General features: G+C 38.3%; 1 protein-coding gene across 1 annotated transcript in view; it reads left to right on the top strand.

The window, feature by feature from the left end:
- PLXND1 (plexin D1) overlaps nucleotides 1-27,018 on the top strand; it is a 222,509-nt gene that overhangs the window by 104,152 nt on the left and 91,339 nt on the right. Inside the window, exons 9-15 of the mRNA XM_089512571.1 lie at nucleotides 890-994; nucleotides 5,300-5,389; nucleotides 5,988-6,081; nucleotides 10,595-10,758; nucleotides 14,166-14,317; nucleotides 21,272-21,371; nucleotides 26,771-26,910. Of these exons, the coding sequence (XP_089368697.1) occupies nucleotides 890-994; nucleotides 5,300-5,389; nucleotides 5,988-6,081; nucleotides 10,595-10,758; nucleotides 14,166-14,317; nucleotides 21,272-21,371; nucleotides 26,771-26,910 (845 nt within the window). The remainder of the gene's footprint in view (nucleotides 1-889; nucleotides 995-5,299; nucleotides 5,390-5,987; nucleotides 6,082-10,594; nucleotides 10,759-14,165; nucleotides 14,318-21,271; nucleotides 21,372-26,770; nucleotides 26,911-27,018) is intronic.

Genomic DNA, 27,018 nt, shown 5'->3' with positions numbered 1-27,018 from the left:
GTTTCTTTGGAAAATTCACTCTTATCTTATTAGTATCATTTGGTTCCATTTTTCCATTGTAATCATGGATATAGTAGCTATGTCAGACTGGCAGCTGATGAGAGCATATTGTTTTCCATTTATTTTGTGAGCAAATTAATTTTACTGTGAAAAATCCCAGATTGATAAATCATTCAACTCATGTTTAAAAGCTTAGTGTTTATCTGTAGGACAGATAATGAATGGGAAAAATAACAGTACATGTTTTACAAGCTCTCATCCCAGGAAAGATATTTATGAAATTTCTTGTTTTCACACTGATATATTCTGGATCTGTGCAACTGGTTTCTATGTCAGAGTGGTGGTGAGTCTGTTCTGAGTTTTCTTTTGGTCTTTTAAGGAAGGCTGGTATTCACCACCTGTGTCCCCCCCCCCCCCCATTTATCCACCCAAATAAATCCAGTAGCTTGGATAATTCCTTTAAAATTTGGACTAAAACCCAGAGCAGATTTATTGCTCGATTGGCATAGGAATAACTAGCACCAGCTCTATATCACTCATGCAGTTGGCAGCTGCCCATGGACTTTAGGAATCACAATTGTACAATGCAGGAAGCATTACTGGAAATGTGGCGGTGGAATACTTATAATTACATTGCTAAAGCTGCAGTTGTAAAGGCGCTTACCAAGGAACAAATCCCATTGGTTATAATGGGATTTACTTTTATGCACAGGATGAGACTGTAAGTGTGCAAGCCAGAATGTTTACAGCAAAACGATGTTGTAAATTTGGACTAACCATTAGTAATTTTCAAATTCAGTCTAAAGAGGTACCTTTGTTGCTTCTATGTTACGAAGGCTCCAGAGGCTTCATATTAACCTTCATTTCATTTTTTTTTCTCGAGATACAGAACAGTACTGATTGTCCACAGATTGTGCCTGCCTCTGTTGCCCCAGTGTCAACCGGGGATTCTCAGGACATTGCCATCACTTTGATGAATGCAGCTTTTATAAAGGTAATGAACTAGACAGGCATTGTAGAAATGCATGAATCAGCTGAACAGATGGATTCTACATCTACACCATGAGTTGGAAAACAGGGACTGTTAATGGAGGACCAATCTCAGTTCATAACTAAAATAAAGGTAATATACAACCTGTCTTTCACCCCATTCATAATAGCAGGAATAGTCATCACATCAGAGTATATTAATAGAAAACAGCCACTTTGGCAAATGACTGGGTGGGCTTAAACAGAGAAAAAAGAAAAAAGGGTGTTCTGTCTTTATGCAGAATTTAACTAGGGAACTGTTACATGTAATTCAAGAACCTTCATGGTATTTATACAATGCATGGATTTACAACATTGTAAAACATTCACTAAAACAGAATGTTTGGGGGAAACTCAACTTCATACACTTGAGCCCTCTCCCCAGTTTCAGACAGTGAGCTTTGCAGGTGTGCAGTGGTTCTCACAGGAGAAAATACACTAAACCATATTGCTTGCAGTGCCATAAACCCCATGCCAAAGAAAGAAAGAAATGGGAAACATCTTTTCAAAAGCAGCAAGTTGAAAAATCAATGCTTGTAACTGAATGAAAATCAGAAATAAGTTTATTCCTTCTCTGAAATTATATTCTGGGTTGTGATATAATTTTTTTACATTTAGTAAGATTTGTGTTCTGTTCACACACCTGTTGTGGATTTGATCAAGCAAATAATTTTAGAATTACTTCTTCTGCATTACATTACAATACATTAATCAACCATTCTCAAGTATTCATACAGAAAGCCAGTAATGAATAACTGCATTATTACCATATACTGTTTTGCTCTTCCTCTTAAATTTCTAAAAGGAGACATTATGTGAGCTGATTAAAAAATATACCACAATATTTATACTGGGACAAAGGAATATCCTCTACTAACCAATATTCTGGATTATCCTGCATTAATTAATGTGGGGTGCTTTACTAACACAGGATATTAAACAAATACTCCATGCAGATGCAGCAGATGGATCCACTACAGTGAGGGTGCCATATCCACTTAATGCCCTCAGCTGTACAATATATTATACAGTTCATAGATCCATAATAATATTTACTAGAACAGAATATTTCTCTGAAGGACAGGGTCCATCACTTGCAGACTCCCTTACAACTCAGAGCAGCTGTGGGAGAAGAAATGGTAAAAACCAAGAGTGGATATTCCACTTAAGGTATTAGAGATAAGGGTAGATATACTAAACATCCTGCCTTAAGTGTCTTCTTTTCCTCAGGTTCCTAGGAGAGATGGGACAGAGCTGGTATATGTGCTTGATCAGAAAATCCTAATAGAGAAGGTTATAGTTGGGAAAAAGTTAGTGGTTAAAGTGTTTCATAATGAGTCATTTTCTTAAACCATCATGTAGAATTGCAGGCCTTATTTAATTGTGGGCTTACCCAAAAAAACACTTCCCATGCTCATAATTGTACATGCTCATGGTCTCTCCTTTTTCTGCTGAGAGCAAAAGAGTGCTTCAAAAGCTTCTTAAATTGCCTTTATTGACAGTTTTTGAAGCAGTAGCAGTACCCTACAGAGGAACTTAACAAGTTGTAGACAAAGGCTCAGTTTGCTTGCAACACCAGCAAAGAAAACTCTTTGTACTGTAGCTTTATTACAGTTGCTTCCCTAAGGTCTGGCACTGATAAATAAGGATGTGCCACTACATTGTCAGCAGAAAAAAAAAGGAAAAAACACTGGCTTCCTTTGGGGTGCTGTAAGGTGACTACAGAGGAAGAAATTCTGTGTGTAACTTGATAAGAGGTGAAATAAACAGGAAAGCTACTGAAGAACCTCCGTTCCCAAATGACAATTCCAGACAACCACTTTACAGTCTGGCTTTTTCTCGGCCTGTCTGTAAAAACTAGACGAGATTAATAACATTTTATTTTTCTGTGTTTTTTTTAATAAGCTAATAATTTCTTTGCCTATACAAGTTGAGTATCCCATAGCAAAATGCTTGGGACCAGAAGTGTTTTGGATTTTGGATGTTTTTAAATTTTGGAATATTTATTTGTATATATGGACATAGTGAGATATCTTGGAGATGGGACCCAAGTCTAAATACAACATTCATTTATGTTTCATATGCACCTTATATAAACAAAGACTGGAGATAATTTTATGCAATATTTTAAATAATTTTGTGCAAAGTTTGTGTACACTGAACCATCAGAAAACAAAAGTGTCACTGTCTCAGCCACCCATTGAAAATGTTTTGGGTTTTGGAGTATTTTGAATTTTGGAAGTCTGGATAAGGGAGATTCAACCTGTATGTACAAACATTCATAATCAAAAGTCACCTACATTTTTGAACTCTTTAACCATCATCCATGAACCTTCTTCCCACTTTTCTTAACAAGTATCCAGCCTATGTTTAAAAACCTCCAGAGAAGGAGATTTCACTACTCTCTGAGAGTGTGTGTTCCACTGTCGAATGGCTCTCACTGTCAGGAAGTTCTTCCTAATGTTGGGGTGGAATCTCTTTTCCTGTAGCTTGAATCCATTGCCTCCATGTCCTATTCTCTGGAGCAGCAAAATATAATCTTGTTCCATCCTCAATATGATATCTCTTCAAATATTTAAATATGACTATCATGTCACCTCTTAATCCTCTCTTCCCCAGGCTAAACATACCCAGACACCCCCCTTTTTGTCAGCCTCAAATGATGGTCTATCATGTCCTAGATATGGATGAAATCCCATCATGATGTGGTTGCAGGCAGCTTGACTATGCAGCCCCGACCCTTCATACTTTACCTATTCACATAGCACACATCATGATTCATTCCTCTAGGAATACTTCCTCCTACATGATAGCAGCAACAACTTAGTGGCAGCTAGAGCTCTGACTTTTGTTTAAAAGCAAGGAAAGAAAGGCTGCTTCCATATGTGACAGCATCTTACAGATGTTTTGTTGTTTTGCTTTTGTTTTGAGAGAAAAAGGGAGAGAGAGAGCAGCAGCTGCTTCAATAGGAAGTGCACAGCTGAACAGATGGACCAATTTAGGCCTCCACACCAGGAATCATGCCTCAATTTCAGGAACACAAAATCCCTCCAGGAATTTAGAATGGGTTAAATAAACTAAATTTATTGAGTTATCAGACTATAGCATTCCTTACATTATTTGCCAACCCTACGCCACAACAACACCATATTGTTGCCCCTTGATAAACTTACCAAAGTACACATTGTAGATAACCTCATCTCTTGCTTGTAATAAGAAATAGTGACTATCTGATTAATGAATTGAAACCTGAGTCTTTGGGTCTTCTAGGGAATGTGGGGATGTTTTTGCCATGTTCCCCCTCCCTTGGGCTTTTTGACATCCAAAAGAGTTCTTCATTAGCAACAGAAGATGTCCAGGAGTCATTTCTATTAATGTCCTGTTTTGAAAAAGACTTCTCTTGGGCCTAAATGTTCCAGCGGGGCAAAACATGGCAAAAATGTCTCATGCTCCTAAAGATCATTTGGAGGTTAATTATTTACCCTTGGACATCAGGAAAATGGCGGGGGGGGGGGGTCACATGAGCTCCATGGGCTGCACTTTGCCCACCCCTGATTTAGGACACCCTATAAAAACTTTCAGTCTTCTAAGAGCACACATCATATTTCAGTTGTTTCTGTAGAATGTGCTGAATAAAAAAGTCCTAATAATGAGCCATCTGGCCTGGTATTGTCAATTTTTACACACAGTGGTTCTCCAAGGCTGGTGTGGGATTTATAGCCTGTTTAACAGTAATTAGTAACAAGAATGCCATCCAATGCTTACAAATGCTGTACCTCTACAATTGCGGTGTAGCCTCTTTAGTAGATCTTCCAGTTCAGAATCAGTAAGATGAAAATTAAATTCCTGTAAACTTCAAGTTTTTTAGGACTATTGAACTGCATTGAACAAGTAATTGTTCTTGATATTCTTATTATATTTAAGGAAATGTTCAGGATTTGGCTCTTTAAATTCTTGATAAGTGTGATATGCAAAGCTCTTTCTTGTTTTTACTGGCAAAATATTAAAAGGATATTGGCATGTACAGCCATGGATTTTTTTATCCATGGATTCAAGCATCCACGGCTTGAAAATACTCCAAAAAAGTATTAATTCCAAATAGCAAACCTTAATTTTGCCATTATTTATACAGGACACAATTTTACTATGCCATTATATTTAATGGGACTTGAGCATCCATAGATTTTGGTGTCTGTGGAAGGTCCTGGAACCAAACCCCAGCAGATAACAAGGGCCCACTGTAATCACTGCCTGTCTTATCATTATCTAGGAGATGCCTTTGGAATGCCACTTTGAAACTGACAGGGTATTTGAGGCCCGATGGATAAATTCATCTGCTGTTCAGTGTAACAATGTCCAGGTGAGTTGATGGCTAACAAGTATTTTTCAGCTCTTTTAAAGTCTGTTTTGCATATCCTTGTGATACAGTCATGGTCTGTATGCATCCTGTTTGTTTCAGTGTTAGATCCTTGATTTCTGGATCTAGGTCTGTGAACTCCAGCATTAACTACATTCAGTCTCAAGACTTTTATTGCTCTTTCTAACATAAGCCAATAGTGGATCATTTGTTCAAAAGTAAAACTGTAACTGAAGATTGTTGTAAAGGCCAGTTACACTTGTGGTTTTAAGCTTTACTCACTACTTGTTGAGTTAGAGACATTTGGAAAAATTAAAGCTGATCATGTTTCCAGGTTGTACACAGAACTTGGAAACTAAAGTATGAATTTTGCTTCCATGGTGGCTTGGTTCTCTGTTACTGAGGCCTGCTTAATAAAGACAGAATAAAACCTTTTGTTTGCCCCATCCTCCTGAAAATCTGAATCTCGTTTCCCAAGAAACATCTTGTTATAATATAGAAGTGCTCCTGTGATGACAGCTATAAAACAAATCTATATTCTGTCACTTTGGTCTGATGTTTCATGAAATGGAATAACTCTTTCTGCACTTTCTTCATACAGCTTCACACTTCAGACAAAAGGCACCTCTTTCTGGTAAACCTTCAACTGAAGGAAAAACCTGGTCGATTTATTGATAGTCCTCAGATGATGACAGGTTTGCTCTAAATATATTTCTCACTTTTTTCTAATTTGGAAAGGATAGGTTTTCCTAAAAAGAGGATACATACACTTGGGTAGTTGGTACATTTCACCTCCTAAAGTTTCTTCAAATATGTTAACAGATTTTATGAAATCAGATCATATAAACAATGTTTGCAGATAAATCTTCGAATATTAAAATGTCTCTCATAGATAATATCTCACTCTGCTCCAGAAAAGAATTAGATAGTTCATATGCAAAGTACAATTCATATGCAACGTATAGTAATAGCCAGTTGTATCTGTAGAAGGGTCACACATAAAAATAAAATGCTTCTATCTGTGGAATCATCCAAATATGAAACTATTTTCATATTTAGTTTGAAGCCATACTCTGTAAATATTTAGCTGGGAGCAAGCAGAACTGAACTCAGTGGGGCTTATTTCTGAGAAAACATGCATAGGCATACATTCAAAATATCTCAGGCCCTTATCACACATGAGACTGGAACTCAAATCCAGACCCAATCCGAAGTGAAGGAGAAATAGAGTCAATTCGAATCCAAGGCAATTCACGTGCTGAATTATCACACATGAAGAACAAAATTGTGGTCATTACTGAGTCAAAGCGGAGCCAGTGCACACTGAATTACCACACCAGTACACACCATGCAGATTCATCAATCCGCATGAGACCCTTGTGCCTGCTCAGTGGGGGTCTGAACACATTGTGAACCTTTGCACTTCCGAGGTGAAGAAGTGGCCACTTCCTGGTTCCAGTTTCACGTGAATGCTTGCCTCATATGAATGACAGCTTCATGTTTCCTCTTCCCTTCTATTTTATTTCCCCTGAAACATCCAAATGTGCCATCCTTGCCAGTCCCCAAAACCCTCCCAGCATCACCCAAACGTGCCCTCCTTGACAGTCTTCCATTCCTCCCTGAAACATCCAGCACTCTTTCTATGGGCTTTGAGGTCCGTTTTTTCATCCTAACCAGCAGCCTTTTCTATGGGCTTTGGAGTCCATTTTTTTATCCTAACCAGCAGCCTTTTCTATGGACTTTGGAGTCCGTTTTTTCATCCTAACCAGCAACCTTTTCTATGGGCTCAGGAATCCGGTTTTGCATTCAAATCAGCAGCCTTTTCTATGGGCTCTGGAGTCCATTTTTGCATTCAAACCAGCACCCACTGCTCGCCGTTAGCTCTGTCCACGTTAAAACGTGAATACATTCATTCCCCAGTAGCTCTCTGCCCTTTCCCCAGCAGCATTTCCCCCTCGGCAGCAATGGAAGCAGATGAAGTACCAGAAGCAAATGGGGCAAAATTGCAGCACAGCATCATGGGAAATGTGGGACCTTCGAGGTTTGGGGGGGTGTACCAGGATGGAATCAAAGTTGCATTCCACACCAGACCAATTCGGATTGAAATCGCATTGAGCTTGGAAACAATTTTTTTTGAATTCGTGTGTTACCAGATTCACAAAAATGAGGAGTCACTTCGGACTGACTGTGGATCTGCCTCGGAACGACCCCCCATAGAAAGCAATCACATGTGATAATGCATCACGTTTTAACATGAATTCGCATGGTTGGACCAGTGACTCCAGATCTGAGCTGCAAAATCCCTTGTGTTATAAGGGCCTTAGAATATATAGATATTTGGAGTGACAGTTCTAGGAAAAATAAGAGATTGCCTAGGGTCAGTTATGGGATTTTGTTCAAAGAAAATCAATTTCCAGATACAGAGGGAGGGAATTTAGGAGAAATGTTTATCGGTACATAATGTCAATGATGATTACATTTGAAACATATGCTTTTTCAGTGCTAGGAAGAAACAAATATGTAAATGTGATTCTGCTGCTCATTCTGTCACTTTTATATAGTACTAATCCAGGCAAATATTCTTAAAGTAATTCTTAGGTTCTTAATTTATTCCTAGCTCACTCTTTACTTCTTAACTTTAAAAAATGAATCAAGTTTGCACTTCATTCACAATAAGGTGTTCAAGATTTTCTTTTGCAATAAAGTGACAAAAAGTGGAATAGAAGAGATTTTATCTGACCAGTCTGCATGGCATGCTTTATAAAAATTAGAATGTCTATCATCCATAAATATATTTCACATTTATTTTAATTCAAGACTGCATAGTCAATGTTTCTTAATATTTATGGAACAATACATCTAAGAAAAGACAAGACAGGCCTTTCTAGATTACACATGATTCAGAACTTTTGTCAGAATTCAACAAACAGCAGGGACTAGACGGTCCACTAGAAATTAGGCAGCGGACCACGATCAATCATCTGCTCAGGTTCTATTGATGACAGTGAACATAAATCAGGGCAGGCAGCTTACAGCCCTGAGGATGTTGCAGAACTGTAAATTCCAAAATTCTTCACTATTGTCTCAGCTGCTGGAAGCATCAGCCCAACAACATATAAAGAGCCACAGGTTATCTACCTCATTGGCTCAACTGGTTATGGTACATTAGGGATGCACAACTGTTTTGTCCTCACATATATTTCACACTATCTTTATTTTATTTTTCACCATTTTCTCTCTGTTTTTTCCCTCAATTGACTGCTGTGGCAAACATCCTAAATCAGTCCTGCTTATCTTTGTGCTTGGGTAACAATCAATGGCAAATGCCAGCCAAAGCTAAGCATTGTTAAACCCTATTCATTTCAGCATAATTGAAATCAGTCTCCTTATCAAAGTGCTGGAAACTGGCCAAGAAATGAGGGCTCTATCTGTCAAATTTTGTCTTATGCTAAGACATTGTTATGGCTAGAACTAGTAATATATAGAGGGATATAACTTACCTGTCTGTGAAAGACCAGTATGGCTTTTCAGCAACAGTAAATCTTGATTATTGTTTTCAAGAATTCTTTAAAAGTAGTATTGTAGAAAATGTCAAATATTTAGATTTTCAAAATTTTTTTAATAAAATAAACTATAAAAATTGGCATTACATCCATGATAGCCCAGGGGGGAGTATAAATAATGTGTAATTAACCTGTGAACCCTAAATCAGATAGAGATTTTCTCAAGTCCCATTGAAATGAATTGATGTAAATTAATTGTGACTAACTGTTCCCATTTAATATTGTTATCAAAATGGTTGAGTTTGGTTTTAGTGGAGCTTACATAGGAATTGGTTTCGTTGGACTGAAGCATAACTGATTAGTACAGTTTAAGTGGACCAGTAGCTTAGAGGTGACTAGCTTTATGGCATACTTTAGTGTTGTTGCTATGCTGAAGTTCTATTTCACCATGATTGGGCGTGCTCCAAACCATCTCTCCAACAAAACATTTTCCAATTGCATAAGAATCATGGATACTCAGCTGTAATTGTGTAGTATGGCAAAACTACACAAGTAGTTGTTTTTACATACTACCAGGGTGGTCCCAGATAAAACAGTTTAGTGGTAATAATAATTCCTCTAGGCCAGGGGTTTCCAACCTTTTTGACTCACTGAGCACTTTTTAGAACCAGTTTCTGTGGCGGAGCCCCTAAGAGGCCTACCCTATGTCTTACAAGTTAATGGTGTTTAGGAGTAGTGTTACTTTTTGTTTCTTACTCTTAAATTTCATTATTTTTTTTCTTTCATTTTCCTGGAGTGGCCTTGGAGCACCTAGGAAGTTGGGAACCACTGCTCTAGGCCATTTTAAATGGTTTAAAATGAGTGAATATGTTCATGGAGCATAGGTGTATACATAGATAATAGACATAATATTTATATGAACCATCTATAGTCAAAGACAATACTCCTCTAATCATAAGATTCTGAAGGCAGTCAAATTGGGCAGATGTTAACAACATCCCACTGTCAAATGTGGAATGCTATAACAGAGGGACTTTTGCTTTGATCCAGAATCCTTGTTGTAATAGGACACCAGTCTATGGCATTCTTCTCCCAATTATTAAAGCAAATCTCCCTCCATCCACAAGGAGTTGATGGTCACTTTCTATGTGATTTAAATTTATTCTATAATTTAAGAGAAATATTTCCTGATACTATCTATAGGTCATTAATGGATTTCCCATCTTTCAAGGGCAAAAGTCCCCAAACTGAAATAGAAAGATAGAGATTTTAATACTCTAATGAGAAGGTAACAAGACAGTGAAACAAGGATGGGCATATATAAGAGAGCTAAACACTGTCACTTGAGAATTGATGGGGAAATTCCAGGCATTGTATGTACCATTGTAGAGTTGAAAACGTTTTTGCTTACTAGATGGAATCAGCTGCCTCTCTTGTGGATAGCTAGAATTTTTAAAATGTAGTACAATTGTCAGAGGTATAATGTTTTCTCCCAAGTACTAAATTATGTTGCAGTAGGAATAAGTGCCTAGAACTTCTGGGAAATCTTTAGGAACACAGCCAAAATGCCCCCAAACTTATTGTATGTCCAGAATCTTCTCTTTGTCTGTGTGATTTTTATGTTATATTTCACAGGGAAGGGGTATGCTTGCACACCAAAGTCATGTATGCTACCATCTTAGAATATGTTTTCTTTTTCCCCCAGTGGAAATTTATAATTGTGCAACTGGAAGTGCTGACTGTTCTCAATGTCTTGGGAGAGAAGATCTGGGTCATCAGTGCATTTGGAGTGACAGTAGTTCCAGTTGCAGACTAAACACTGAGGCCCTCCAGATCCCAGGAACATGCCCTCCACCGGAGATTAGGAAGGTAAGACTTAGGGCACAGCAAAGAAAGAGGCATTCTGCTCCACCTAGTTTTGACTCAGCAAATCTAAATAGTTGTGAGATTTGCACCTAAAGAAAGGGTAACAGATACACCAGCCCTGGACAAAATGTAAGAACTTTGAGATAGGGATCTGCATTCTGGGCTGCATCTACACTGCAGAATTAATTTAGTTTGAAATTGACACTTCTTTAACTGTCATGGCTCAATGCTGTGGAATTCTGGGGTGTGTTGTTTTGTGAGACATTTAGCCTTCTCTGTCAGAGAGTTCTGGTGCCACAACAAATTACAAATCCCAGGATTCCATAGGATGGAGCCATGACAGTTAAAGTGGTGTCAAACTACATTAATTAGCCTTGGCCTTAATAACAAATACATTAGGCTAGCTGAAAATGACAGAATCAAGTACCAGTAAGGCAAGTGGGGAATACTATGGAATTCTTTGGCAAACCAATTGAAGATCTTGCATATAAACTTCAAACAGGGTGAAAGCACAGATTTTAAGATGGTGATGCAAACATTTTCATGACATTAATGAAAACTTGGCTCTATTAAAGCTGGTAAGAATTTTGTTGTTGGATTAAGTGTAATCTACAGTTCATTCTGTCTGTTTTAAAGAACACCCCAGTTTATACATACAGACCCGAACCTTTCAAATACTGAGCTTCAGCCAACAAAAAAATAAGCATTTTTAAATTCCATTGATTTCAATGGAAGAAGGGTAAGGCAGGAGAGTCTTGTTCTAGTATAGAAAATAAAAGGTGCATTTAAAATGCCTAGGGACAGCTTCTCACAGAGCAAATTGCCCCAATGTATATAGTTAAGTGTAGGAGTAAACCCACATGCATAGGGACACATACAATCAGTGTCTATGTATGCCAGCACTGCAGCTCAATTTCCCAACAGATTTAAATGTGGTGAAACATTCCCATGCTTATGTCACTGGTCACAGTTTACAAGAGAGATATACACAGATACTTTCACAGATGTGATTTCTGTATAGGAAATTAGTGTCATGTGAATCAGCTGTAAGAGAATGGATAAATAATAATAATCTGACCAACCAAAAGAGAACAATGAATAAATTTAAAGATGGGGATAAGTTGGATCTCACTCTATTCGTAATACAATCCAGTGGTGATTTATTTTTAATATCTATACTCGTTTTTCAAGTACAGCAGTAAAGAGGAAACATGAAAGACACTGCCTCAGCTTCACTGTATAGGAAATTTAACCTGTCCTCTCACAAAAATAACTGTGCTGGATGGGGCTACACTCCCCTTGAAGACACAAATTCACAGCTTGAGTGTGCTCCTGGATTCAACTCTGAGCCTGGAAGCTCAAATTCCAGTGATGGGTAGGAGTACATTTGCACTGTTCAAACTTGTGTGCCAGCTGTACCCTTTCCTTGTGACATTAGATCTGGCCTTGAGGACACATGCCTTACGTACATCCCAGTTGGATTCGAGTGTTTAGAAACCTCTACAGGTCCAAACAGCTAACAGATGCTGGGTACTGGAAGTACACAACTCCCTTGTTGCAACAGCTCCACTGGCAGTTTCTGGGCACAGTTCAAAGTGTTAAAGACCTATGCAGCTCAGGTTCAAGTTATTTGAAGGATTGTATTCTCTTACTAACCAGACTGTGCTCTTTTCAGGGGAAGCCCTTCTCTCTGTCTCACCTCACTCACAATTACATTTGGTGGGAACACAGAGAAGATCTCTCAATGGCTGCCACCAGGCTCTGGGACTCCCTTCCCAGAGAAGTTGGACTGGCACACACACACCCCCCCCCACTTTGCAGACAACCAAAGTCTTCTTTTCCGATAGGCATTTGATGAATGATTATATAAGGCCCATTTTATAAAATATGCTGAATATCGCTAAGTGTTGTGCTTGTGTTTGTGTTTTTTAATGATATATATTCTAATCTAGTTTTAATTTTATCTGATTGTTTGAGTTTTAACTTTTTTATCCTGTGGATTTGTAACACTGTTGTTTTTTTTAAAATCATTGTAAGCCATTTTGACTGTGGGGAAAAAGTGGGATGATGATGATGATGATGATGATGATGATGACGACAGTGAAAGCAAACCCAAAGAACTGTGGGGTGCCTTTTCCTTAGCAGATACTGTGTGTTCAATTCAAACTGCTCATTAAAAAAAACACAAGCATTTCTTTAGTGTCTACATATTTGTCTTGGGACAAAGAAGGCAACCATAATTCTATTGGAATGGGCACTGAACTTAGTAAGGAGACATAATCAGCTCTAAGCAGCTTGGCGGAAGAAGGACCCTCCACTCTTGACCTTCAACTCTTTGGGTTACGTCATGTTATGTTGGCAGCAACTATAGTGTATGGCAAGCTGCAGCTTCTCTTAACTGTACTTTGAGGAAAGAAGGCTGCTGTTCCCGTGCTGCTTTCACTGGCTTGATTTTTGTATGTTTGTTGCAGCTAAAAAGGCCCTTTCTAAATGTAGGGCATTAAGCTAGCTTAGATGTCCAGTAAAATCAACATGGCTTTCTGGCTAGATGCAGAAGGACTGGTGGAAAATGAAATATCCCCCGAATATTCTGTAGTGGAAAATGTCAATTTCAACCTCTTGCCCTGACTTTTAAAACTGTAGTCCCATTGCAGAAAAACTTGAATATTGGGGTTTAAATGAAAATCCTCTTAGTAATAATTAGATAGTCTTCTTTCTGAATTGACAGCTGGAAATTAAATACAAAGGCACGGAAACAATAATCCATTTAGGCCTATTATATTCATCATAATGATGTTTAAAGTGCTCAGTGTTGTAAATTACTGAGTGGAGCTGATAAGCCACAGTTAGCATTGGTCATTAGCAGTCCAAGGTCAAGAAGCTGAGAGTGTCAGTGAAGAATTCATTTCTAAGTGTCACAGAAATCAAGGCCAAATCTCAGAGCTGGCAAGGATATTTTCAAGATCAAGGGCTACAAACATTGGTTCCAGCACCTGAATTGCTGGGCCACTTACACTTCACTTAGCCATGTCTGCTACCATCTGAAAGGGAGGCACAACACACAGTTCATAGAAAGGATTGTGATTGTGTCCAATGTAAAGAATTTCTAGTATTAAAACTATTGCTATTTCCTACTGATCAAATCCTTTTCCTTTCTGGTTCCTTAAACTGCTGAGCAGTGTTTTAAGTGATAATTGTATTTGACGAATACAATATTTTCAATGGTGTATGGAATCGTGTCAGTACTGAGAAAGAGGTGCCATAAAATTAAAAGTGGGACATACCTTCCAAAAATTCTGTAGAACAAGGAGCACAAAACGGATACGGAGACAAGTATCAAATTGAATGACTCCCTCCTCCCCCATGTTTTTTTTTAAACTACCTTCATCCCCTTTCTTTTGAACTTGCAGATTGAACCTCTGAGTGGACCGCTGGAAGGAGGCACCATGGTTACAATACGAGGAAGAAATCTAGGCCGTAGATTCAGTGATATTGTTAATGCTGTCAAAATAGGGAATGTGAAATGTTCCCCACTCCAGGAAAGATATATCGTCTCTGAGGAGTAAGTAATTCAAGTGGAAGGAGAGCATTTCTGATCATTCATCTTCCCATTTTCAGCTGATTGACCCTTTTCAGTGGTCTTTCTTCAGTGATTATGAATTTGATGGCTTGATAACAGTAAATGGATGATTGCATGGACGTGTGTAAACTGAGAATGTTCTTATCCACTAGCCTCCTAGATGTTAATAATAGCTGCTATGGTTTGTTTTCTGACCAAACTGATTTTCAATTAGCTCATTTCCAAAAAGGGTAAGGTTTGTTTTGTTTTGTCTTGTTTGATGCATTTGGAACTCTTTAGTGATCTTTCCCCAAGAAGAATTGAGCTGCAGCAATCACATACTCAATTTCTTAGATTGATGCTCTGCAGAGTGATTATCTTTGGAGTGATTACACAAATATAACTGGAAAGTTACTTAGATCCTCTCTGTTTTTTTAAGGAGAAATAAAATCACATATAGATCTCTAGGAGGAGAAGTTTTCATAAGCTAAATTGTTCCTGTGAATGAAAACTGAAATATCATGAATGAACTGACTTCCTAATTACTACCAAGGATCTCCACAAAATCCTAAGCATCCATCACTCTTGTATGAATGCATTCAGCAGCTTAGAGTGGCAAGCATATTCAAAACTTGCACAACTGCTATCCATGCGGTACTGGGAAACAACTGGGAAACTTCCCCAGTGCTGTCAAACCTTTTACTAGCTTCACATGCATAATACTTTTTATAAAATTGTCTGTTATCAGTGCAAGACAGGCATCAGAGAGCAGCTAAGGTGACTGCCTGCAGCTTTGAAATGAAACCATCTACAAAAACCAAGGAGAAATTCACAAGATAATGGTACTGAGGCCACCAACATCAACTGATCACATGATCTAGAATGCATTTGCCTTGAGGTGTGCTGTTGATACAAGCAACATAGTAATATCTAATTTGTAAAGAAATTGAGGTTTCACAAGGAAATAGCTGGATAACAATTATTTAAAAGATTATATTTCTACTTGGGAATAGGAAAACATATCTGGGGTATCCAGAAATGTTCTGCATTTAATGTGTGTCAGCATCAGCTTTTTTCTCATTGTGTGCTTGGACATATTGTGAGTTTAGTGTAGTCTTTATCTCGGGTTCTGCCCCTGAGATAAGTAAATTCTGGATTTGTTTGAATGAAATGCAGTGCCTTATTAAATATTCATTTTCTCTCATCATCCTGGCTGTTTGAATTATCCTATGAAAATGTCCCCCTATTTCAATGGGTTTTGTTGTTGCAATTGTTGGCTTTTTGTTTTTGTCATATGGTAGAGCATATGTTGTTAGCTGCCTTCGAGTCGAGTTTGACACATGGCGACCCTGGGAATGAGGCATCTCCATGTTTCCCTATTCTCAGCCTTTGCTCAGGTCCTACAGGTTCAAACCTGTGGCCTCCTTGAGTGAGTCTATCCATCTGGTTCATGGTCTTCCTCTTTTTTTACTGCCCTCCATATTTCCTAACATTATTGCCTTTTCTAATATGGTATCTCTTCTCATGATGTGGCTGAATTATAACAGCCTCAGTTTAGTCATTTTGGCTTCCAGGAGAGTTTAGGCTTGATCTGCTCTAGGACTCATTTGTTTGTCCTTTTGGCTGTCCAATCCTCAGCACTCTTACCCAGTACCACATTTCAAATCAGTTGAGTTTCCTCCTATCCTCTTTCTTGACTGTCCAGCTCTCACATCCATACATTTTAATAAGGCTTGTACAGTAGGATTCTGACTTTTGTGCTGGTTGTATGTCTTAGCATTTTAGGATCTCTTCTAGTTCTTTCATAGCTGCCCTCCCCATTCTTAATCTTCTTCTGATTTCCTGGCTGTAGTCCCCATTCCAATCAATGCTTGATCCCAGATATGAGAACTCTTTTACTATTTCTATTACTTCATTGTCTAGTTTGAATATATGTAAGTTCTCTGTGGTCATCATTTTTGTTTTCTTTATGTTCAACAGTAAGCCTGCCTTTGCACTTTCTTCTTTGATCTTCCTTAGTAATTGTTCCAGGTCTGTGAGGTTTTCTGCTAGCATTATGGTGTCCTCAGCATATCTCAAATTGTTGATATTTCTTCCTCCTATCCTCACTCCTCCCTCTTCCATGTCCAAGCCTGTTTTCCTTACAATAAATATGTTCTGCAAATTTTCCATATCTTTGCGCACTAGCCGTTGTACTGTGGCATTCATGGTTCTTAGTTTATTCCTGTCTCCTTTTTGTTTTGTTTCTCTTCTTTCCTTAATTCCTTGTAGCATTTTATCTGTCATCCATGGTTTCTTTACTTTCCTTTTGTCTGTTGGAAGTGTCTTTATGCATTCTTCTTTTATTATGCCCCTGGCTTCAGACCAAAGCTCTTCCGGTTCATAATCTATTATTCTTAATACTGCAAATCTGTTCCTTATATTGTCAATCAATTCTGTGGAAATGTTTGAATCATATTTTGGTATGATGATTGGTTTTGTTCTCTTCTTGAGTTTTAATTTTATTTTTGAAATGAATAGTTTGTGATCTGTTATGCCAACCTGAAACCTTCTGAATTTTGATGTGAGTGCTTTCCCTATGGCCCCAAATGGACACTGTACTTTGGGCAACCATGATTTCTGAGGCAAGTGCTAATGTCCACACTACCCCATATACATATCAAACAGAACAATTTGGGAGTTGCAACTGAGAAACTTTTCAACACCTCTGAAGTCAGGAAGAAAGGTGTTTGAGGCAGGATGTTTTGCCATAAGGCTGATTTATTCATTCTCACCCCGGACATTACCAGACCAGGCAATCCTTTACAATGTAGATTTGATTTCCTTTGATGTAGGACAAACACCTTTGCCTTCAGGCTAGTTTTTGCCTTTACAAGATCCCCCAAATCCCTTGTTACTGGGCTAATTAGAAGGCACGGGGACACTCTGTCACTGCTCACCCAAACAGCCATATCCCACACCATCCCCCTCACAATTGGGTCCAGAGACAAGGCTAATCTTGTGTAAGTACAGTGTGCCTGTGTCATATTTTGGTGTGATATACATGGCTTGCAGCATATGCTGAAAGCCATGCTGGAAGAAGCAGCACCATGCACTGGAAAGAATAATGGGGGGCACGCCCATCGCACATGCTACCGCACGCCGCGGAAGGCATGAGCCCCATGGGGGGAAAAGGAGGAGGAATGGATCCCCCACATAAGGGAAGGGACCAGTGTATTGCCATTAGTTCAGCCTCCAACTATTCCAAGCTAATTCCTGATTTCCTTAGTCCTGGCATGTATGTGTGAGTGAACGTGGCTTGTTGTGTGATTTTCCCTCTTAGTAAAACAAACACTTCAGTTGAAGAATTCTGCCTCTGCAATATTCCTTTGATCTCTTTTCTCTTGGTATACAGGTAAATTAAAAATCCCTCTAGACAGAGTCATTGCTACCCCACATTACTAGCAAAAAAACATCACAGACTTGAAGCAATCACTAAAGAAAGTGAAATAAGAAAGTGCATAGACAGGCCTAATGTTAAACATAAAGAAGACAAGAATAATGACAACAGAGGACTGACATAAATTCAGCCTAGATCATGAGAAAATCAAAATAGTTAAAGATTTCCCATACCTTGGGTCAAACATTGATCAGATCAGAGACTGCATTCAAGAAATCAGACGAAGATTAAGAATGGGAAGAGTATCTATGAAAGAAGCAGACCAATTCCTGAAGTGTAAAGATATACAGCTGAACACTAAAGTCAGAATTGTCTAAGCCATTGTATTTGAGTACTGAGGATACCGTGGATGGTCAGAAAGACAAATAAATGGGTCTAGGACAGATCAAGCCTGAACATTCCATGAGAGCCAAGATGACTAACTTGAGGCTGTCATACTTTAGCTACATCATAATGAAGTACAACTCATTAGAAAAGACAATGAAGTTATTAAAGACAGAAGGCAGTATAAAGAGAAGAGAACCACATGCCAGATGGATGGGCTCAATCAAGGAGGCCATGGCCCTGAGCCTACAGACCTGAGCAGAGCAGCTGAAGACCAAGGCAGGGTGGGGTGGGGTTGGATGATTCTCATTCACAGGATCACCATGAGTTGAGGCAGACTTGAGGGAAGTTAACAACATATATATGTACAAGAGTTATCTGTGTAAATATTCAGCTCTGTCTTGTAGCTGTTTACTAAGGTAATTACCTGAAGAAATTTACAGTCCCAAGATGAAAATGCATGTCTGGACAAGATATGTACAAACAACAGCACTGGGATGAGAGGGAACAAATTAAAATGCTAAGCATTTATTAATTAAAGAATGGCAAAGGTTGCTGGTGCAAACATAATTTGTATCCCTCATATCAAATTCCAAGCACAAGTAGATCATAAACCAAAACCACTGGATACCGTATGCTAATAAAAATACATATTTATTTTGCCTCTTTGGTTTCTGAACAAATCGTATTTTTCCTATAACCAAAAGAATGAAGTAGAAAAAAGTTTTTGATGAGTCTTATTGTCAAGATGTAGAGTTGATAAAATTGTTTGGTCATGAGAATTACTAACAAAAGTACGAAAACATTGGTTGGTCAATTACTGTGACTAAAAATCCATACAAATCCCTAAATCCAAATTCTTACTAGAGTAAACCCATAAAATCAATGGTACTTCCATAGGTGTTACCAAGTTCCTGTTTATTCAGTAGGTACTCTGTTTGGAACAAGCAATTTGATTTAGATGGAATCAAAGAACCATACAATCATAGAGTTGGAAGAGACTACAAAGTCCAATCCACTCCCTACCATACAGGAACTCACAATCAAAGCACCCTCGACAGATGGCCATCCAGCCACTGTTTAAAAACCTCCAAAGAAGAAGACTCTACCACTCTCCAAGGGAGTGTGTTCCACTGTCAAACAGTCCTTACTGTCAGGTAGTTCTTCCTGTAGCAGCAGAAAACAAGCTTGCATCATCTTCAATCTGGCATCCCTTCAAATACTTGAACAGGGTTATCATATCACCTCTTAACCATCTCTTTTCCAGGCTAAACATATCCAGCTCCTTATGTCACTCTTCATAGGGCATGATTTCCAGATCCTTCACCATTTTGGTCACCCTCCTCTGGGCACGCTCTAGCTTCTCAACATCCTTTTTTAATTGTGGTGCCCAGAACTGGACACAGTATTTCACATGAGGTCTGACCAAGCAGAATAGAGTAGCACTATTACTTCTCTTGATCTAGACAGTATACGTCTATTGATGCAGCCTAGAATCGTATTGGCCTTTTTAGCTGCTGCATCACACTGTTGACTTGTGCTTAATTTGTGGTCCACTAGAACTCCTAAATCCCTTTCACATGTACTGTTCTTAAGCCAGGTGTCCCCCATCCTATATCTGTACATTTCATTTTTTTCTCCCTAAGTGCAGTACCTTACATTTCTCCCTGTTGAAGTTCATTTTGTTAGTTTTGACCCAGCTTTCTAATCTATTCAGGTTATTTTGAATTTTGATCCTCTCTTCTGGGGTATTAGCTACTCCTCCTAATTTGGTGTCATCTGAAAATCTGATAAGCATGCCCCCTTTCTTTTGTCCAAGTCACTGATAAAGATGTTGAATAGCACTAGGCCCAGGACAGAACCCTGTGGTACCCCATTAGTTGCTTCTCTCGAGAATGAAGAGGAGCCATTGCTGAATACACTTTGGGTTCAGCTGGTCAACTAATTACAAATCCATTTAACAGCTGCATTGTCAAGCCCACATTTTACTAGCTTCTTTGCAAGAATATCATGGGAAACCTTTTCAAAGGCCTTACTGAAATTATTATTATTATTATTATTGTTGTTGTTGTTGTTGTTATTATTATGCTTTATTTATATAGCCCTGTAGATTATGCTTTGTCTACAGCATCTACCAAGATGGTAATTTTATCAGTAAAAGAGATCAGATTGGTCTGGTATGACTTGTTTCTCTGAAACCCATGTTGATTCTTTGTGATTATGGAATAGCCTTCTAAATGTTCACAGACTCTCTGCCTAATGAACTGCTCTAGAATCTTTCCTGGTATTGATGTCAGACTAACTGGACAATAATTGTTGGGATCCTCTTCCCTTTTTGAAGTTGGGGAAGAGTTAGACCTACAGTGTCTACTTTATCCTGGTTTGGGATGAAGAAGAGCACTCCCCAGATTCTGAACTTCCTCTCTCATGCATGCATATAGTCTAGTAAACTATAAATAGGGAAAAGTGAATGAAAGGTCCATGCCATAATAATCTGTGTTGAACACTTTCTTCCAAAGTGCTAGCTCATATCACTCATCCACAATGAATTTCGTAAATGTGGATATTTAGGGAGAGGAACCCATATCTAAATATTAGGGAGGTGTCAATAGCCCAGTGTCTCTGTAGCACTTGCTTTGGATGCAGAAGCCAATCCCCATCATCTCCAGGTAAGGCCAAGGAAAAAACCCTAAAGAACTACTACCAGTCAATATTGACAATACTGAGCTAGGTGAATCATCATGAGAAGTGCCTTTTGTCCCCTTGAATAGTGGTTACACAGCATCATGTGAGAAGTATCTGGCTCCACTTTGAATATGGAATGATGCTTTTTGTCAGATAATGTAAATATAGAAAGATGTTTAAAAGAGCCTAGTTTGACCATGTCACCAAGGGTGCATCTACGCTTTATAAAAATGCAGTTTGACATCACTTTAAGTGCTGTAGCTCCATCCTGTGGAATCCTGGGATTTGTAGTTTTACAAGGCCTTTAGCCTTCACTGTCAAATAGTACTGGTGCCTCACAAAACTACAAATTCTAGGATTCTGTAGGATGGAGCCATGGCAGTTAAAGTGGTGTCGAACTGCATTATTTCAGCAGTGTAGGTGCACCACATGTCCATCAGTGAATATGTAAGCTACTGCTCTTGATCTAGTTAGATTTTCCTTCTAAACTGTAATATATTTCTCTCTAGAATTGTATGCTGGACTGGAGAAGCTGTAGAAGAATTTTCTGATGTAGTGACAGTTAATCTAAGCAAAGAAGGAAAATCCAGAGAACGATACTCTTATGTGGTAAGTAATCATCATGAGAAGTATTATTATTATTATTATTATTATTATTATTAATTAATTTTTGCCAGAGTTGGTAATGTTCAGTTTGACACTGGATTTAGCTTGATATATACAAGGAATATGAGTCACAAAATGAATTAGATGGAACATAGAGGTGAAACAGACCAACCAAAAGAGCCAGCATTGGGGTAGAGTGGGGGCATGGCGGCTACATGCCCCAACTTCACCCCCAAGCTGTCGTCTGCTGCCCACCTGACCACACACCAGGCGGCATTACGGTGCTCCTTTGGTGTAGCGTTCAGATACTACACTCCAAAAAGAGTGCCAAAAGGTGCTGCCACAGTGGCAAAGGCACCCTTTTCCCACTCCCAAAAGGAGTGGCATTTTTCTGCTTCTTTTGGGGCCAGAAAAATGCCAGATCAGGGCCATGGTGTGTGGTTGGCTCTCAAAGGGATGCCGCCCCTTTAGAGCCATCTGTTTTGGCCCATAGTTTTCAGACTTTTACAAGTCTTGCCTATAAGGATTAGTGGACTAACCAGAACTAGAACATGCTCACAGAAGAGCAACCAAGTTGATCAAAGGTCTGGAAACCAAGCCTTATGATGAGTGACTTTGGAGCTGGCTATATTTATCTTGAAGAAGAGAAGACTGAAAGGTGACATGATAACTATCTTTAAATATCCTATTTATTTTTATATCTGAAGGGATGTCATGTAAAAGATGGAGCAAGCTTGTTTTCTATTCTTTCAGAAACTAGAGCATGAAGTAATAGAAATTACAAATCACAAGAAAAGAGCTTCCACCTAATATTAGGAAGAACTTCTTCTTTTTTTTTTTTTTTACTGTATGGGATGTTCTGCAATGGAAGACTTTTTTTTGTTTAGGATGGTGGACTCTCCATCTTCAGAACTCTTTAAAAAAAGATTGGATGGACATCTTTCAGTTGTGTATTCCTGCATGCTGCTGGTGGTGGTGGCGTTGGACTAGATTGCCATGGTCCCTTCCAGCTCTTAAAATGCTGTGATTTTACTTCCTGTGTTGAAAGAAATGGGAAGCTATTTGCAAAGTAGAATACTGCCACTTGTAAATTTGAGTACTATAGGGCTTTAAGCAAGAGCCAGTGTGACAGAGTGGTCTCAGTGTTGGAGTAGGATTCAGAGAGACCAGGAATCAAATCCCTGCTCATTCGTTTAAACCTACTTGGTGATCTTGAGCGAGGCGCACTTTCTCAGCCTAAAAAGAAGACAGTGGCAACTCTCCCATGAACAAATCTTGCCAACAAAACCTTGTGATAGGTTGCCATAAATCAGTCAATTTGGCAGCACAGAACAACAACAACAACAATGCTATGTTGAAAACAAGTATATCCAAGTGTATTTGAAATAAGCTGAAATGATTTAAAGCAAATCTTGTCTTCTTTTGCTTAGAAAAACCTTTTTCTATAAATTTTACATAGAAGTACTAAATCGGCTAGATAATACAATATAGCATATTCTATTAGAGCTCACGAAAATGGAACCTGCTGTCAAAATGATTATAGTCGTGAACAGAGAGTAAAGAGGATGAGGATGTTACAAAGCTATTGACGGTGCTACAGGAACGTACATAATCAGGAAACACCTGAAGTACTTACTCCAAACAAAGAAGCAAATATAAAAGTCTGTTCTTCAGATGTAATCCTTCCTTTAATGATAGATGTAGGATACTTGGGCCTTTGATCAGATTAGGATATATTCCTAAAGTAGAAAGCAAATGAGGCTACTTCATTTGCTCCCAAGAGGAAAAATCACATTAATCATACCTTCCTATTGTTCTACACCATCACTTGCCCAGCAAAGGTTATAATAGATTACTGAAGCTAAAAGTCATGGTGTACAGACTAGTCATCTCAAAAACAATGTGGATTATAAGTACTGCATGCAAAAATTCTTAATGGGATTAATGAAAACAAACATCCAAGCACTAATTCTTGTGTTAGGTATTTGGTACAGTGACACGATATGTTGGTTAGACCCATGCCCATCATGGCTGTTTATTGCTGCCCGAGGAGTGCTGGTCAGCTGGATAGTAGAGGTTGTAAATGGTTCTTTGAAAGAGGGCTGTGCTCCAATGGCAGACCTTCATTGAATCCCACTAACCTAGGTAAATTTTGGCATGTTTCTAATCTTTATTTTCTAATTAAAGTTTTAGAGAGAGTGGTAACAGTGCAACTTCCTAGGATAAAACTGATTACCTGGATTTCTTTAATTATGGGATAGAAAGTACACCAGGTACTGGGCAGTGGGAGGAGATACTTGTTGGTTCTGCTGGACTCTGTTTCAGTGGTATTTTATAATATCAGTTATAGTAGTCATTTAAATGATATAGGACTCTGGGGCACTGGTTTGCTATGGTTCAGATCTTTTTTGGTATGAATATTCCCAGAATGTGGTTCTGGGGAACTGTTGCTCAGTCTCATGGCCTTTCATCCATGCGATTCCACAAAAAGCATATCTGTGCTTGTTAACATCTGGATCAACCTGCTGGATGAGGTCTTCCAGAGTTCTGGTGTTAGGAGTCATCAATATGCTGATAACACACAGATCTATTTACCTTTTACAGCTAGTGCCAGGAGATTATGAAAGTCCTGAACCATTGTCTATGGAGGATTGGATGTGAGTGAATAAATTGAAACTCAATCCAACAAGATGGAAATTATATTTGTTAGTAGAAAACTAACCTGGAATTGGGGTTACAACCTGATGGGGGGGGGGGCTTCATGGGATTCAGAAAGACATCTTGGAGGGGGCCAGTCTAGCTTTTCCAGAGTCTGGGAGCAGCCACCAAGAAGATCCTCTGCCATATTCCTACCAGCTGTACCTGTGAGAGTGGTGGGACAAAAAAAAGGGGGTGACTTTTCTGGTTGTTTGGACTGCACATGTTTCAGTCCATTTTTAATGTGTGCTGTTACTTGTTCTCTTTTATTTGCTGTACATTGCCTTATGTGTGCTGGCAGGCTGAAAGCTGAAAAACAAATAGACAATAAATGTTCATCAAGGATACTGACTAAAGGTTAGGTGACAAAGCAATATTAATTAAAAATGGTATGATAGAAACCACAAAAATCCCATACATTAAAGACAACAAATGGGAAAACAAAAAGCTCTGTTTTGCCATTTGTTGTCTTTAATTTTTCTGATAATATTTACTTAAGAGGAAAATATAGAAAACATGACATTAACAAAAGATGTAATTAATAATGCAAGAAAGAGGGCAACTTACAAATATCCAGACCTGTAGTGTTTCCTTTTCCTCCTTAAGGTAGTTTAGCAGCTTTGATAATGCAATTTAAGTCAGATACAAGGCAAGGGATAGAATAAATTTAGACTTCTGTCCTACCACCAGAGGCTTCATACAAACCTACTCTCGCTTCTTGCCACTTACCAGTTCTCAAAAAAAGAAGAAAACAGGAAGAAAACAATATTTTTGTTGTTGTCTAGTTTAGCCTTTTAAAATTCTCAATATAAAACGATTATATAAATTATTCTTTTACAATATTTTTTTTCAAAATAAAAGGAACTTTGCCTCAAAAAAGGATCTAAAACATTCTGTGTAAGCCAGTACTTTGCTGTTAAAAATAAACCTTTTAGAGTTTCAGTGTTATTGTATATTATGCCCTTCAGTACTAAATGTTGCTGTACAAGATCAAACTGAACTAAAACACAATTGAATCTATTTCCTGTGGCCTGAAAAAGAAAGAACTCTTATGGTGTTTAGCCATTTTTCTTCAAACACGTTTCTTCCAAATTGCAAGACTTACCCCAGTTTTACTGTCTATTGTGGATATTATTCTAATGAACAAATCAAAGCAGCCAAAGTCTACCCACCAAGAAATACAAAAACGAGTAGGACACGAGCAGTTTAACTGATATGTGTTTTTTTTCTGCTCCAAAAATTCAGGAGAATTTCTTTGACTATCAGATAGTTTTAAGCCTTGGCAAAATAAAGGGCTAAAGGAGCATTCTTTTTTATTGGGGGGGGGGGGGGAGTAATGACTGTTGTGCTAGGGCAGCACTATTTTTAAAAAAGGTTTTGGAGCCCAAATGAATAGGCAATTTCTTGGGGAGAGTATTCTATAGATAGGGTGCCACCTCACTGACTAGACAAACCACCTGCAAACAATCATTTCAGTTTAACAAGATTTAGCTTCAGTTTGTTCATCTTCAGCGTCAATTCTAGTTGTCCCCAAAGAGCAACTTTGTGCTTCCCCAAATTCAAACATGAAAAAGAAATCAAAGAGCCTGTACAAACAGGCCAAAATAAAGCTGCTTCAGGTCACTTTGGAAGTATGCTGTTTAAATGATACATGCGTCCTAAGAGGCCAGAAGCCGCACCAAAGCAATGCTCCAGTCCTAAGGACTGGAGCACAGCTTTGGCGTAGCTTCCGGCCTCTGTGTGTCATTTAAACAGCATATGTCCAAAGTGATCCAAAGCAGCTTTATTTTGGCCTGTCTGTACGGGCCCAAAGATACAGATATGTTAGTCTGTAGAATTGGTACCTAGAGAGATCTTGGAGCAGAAAGAATTTGGGAGCATGAGCTTTCATAGACTTCAATCTACTTCCTCAGATGCTTTTGGTGGCTATAAAAAAGAAATGTTAATGGTTTTCAGTAGCATTATAGTGTATTGATTACACTTTTAAATGTATTTTTTGCCTTGACATATACCTATGCTGCCATACAAATTCTTTACATATTCAATTTGTGAGCTATAGAAAGACAATCTCATTGAACAGGCTTGTTAGGCCTGCTAAATCATTAGAGGGGGCTGCTCCAAGTAGATTTGAATAGAAATATTTCCTTTCTTTGCAAAATGTGCCTTTTTTATTTCTTCCTGTAAAATTATTATAGGATCTTTCGCAAGTAACTCTTTGGTAATTGAATATTCTGTATGCTAATCTATGATGTTGCCACAAATGGATGGTGTAAAGAATACACAGCAATATTCTTCTCCACAACAAGAAAAGGTGTTTTGGTACTAAGAAACCCAATGGAAAAAATAATTACCTTTCATGAAAGACTTTTTTGTGAAATGCAGAAATGCATTTTTATATAGAAAACATTTTTTTCTGTAGAAAAGGCATCTCGCACCATATACTTTTCTTTGATAAAGTTATTGTTTTTGTGCATTTTTGTGCAAAACCAAGTTTTTTTAAATAACAAAAAAAATCCCAAAGGGTAAAAAAAAACATTGAAAATGCATGAATTGTTTTTATCATTGTGCCCAGAAAGGAGAAAAACTTTTTAAAATTATCAGTTCTTGCATGTGAGAACAAAAATATGAAAAGATTAACATTGCTGCTTTGATCTTTAAAATCAGACAATGTCTCACCTGGACCTTCTTCTCTTTCATCATCTTAGCTTCCAGTAGTGAAGTTTATGTCTCCATCTACTGGCCCTAAAGCAGGAGGAACTAAAGTAACCATCACAGGAAGCAACCTCAGTGTGGGATCTGAGCTCCGAGTTTTGGTTAATGGTACAAAAGAATGCACAGACCTCAGGTAGGTGCTGTTGAACTATAACTCATCTGTGAAGACTGGCAATTATGCTTTCCTGTGAGAACATTGTCTAATGAAAATACACGTTCCATAGTATAAATAAATTGTGTC

The sequence above is a fragment of the Sceloporus occidentalis genome, unplaced genomic scaffold (genome assembly GCF_023333645.1).
Source record: "Sceloporus occidentalis isolate IW3139 unplaced genomic scaffold, rSceOcc1.0.p SCAF_1, whole genome shotgun sequence".
Lineage (NCBI taxonomy): Eukaryota > Metazoa > Chordata > Lepidosauria > Squamata > Phrynosomatidae > Sceloporus > Sceloporus occidentalis.
Note: the sequence above shows the minus strand (reverse complement) of the source record. Positions and strands in the feature narration are given on the sequence as shown.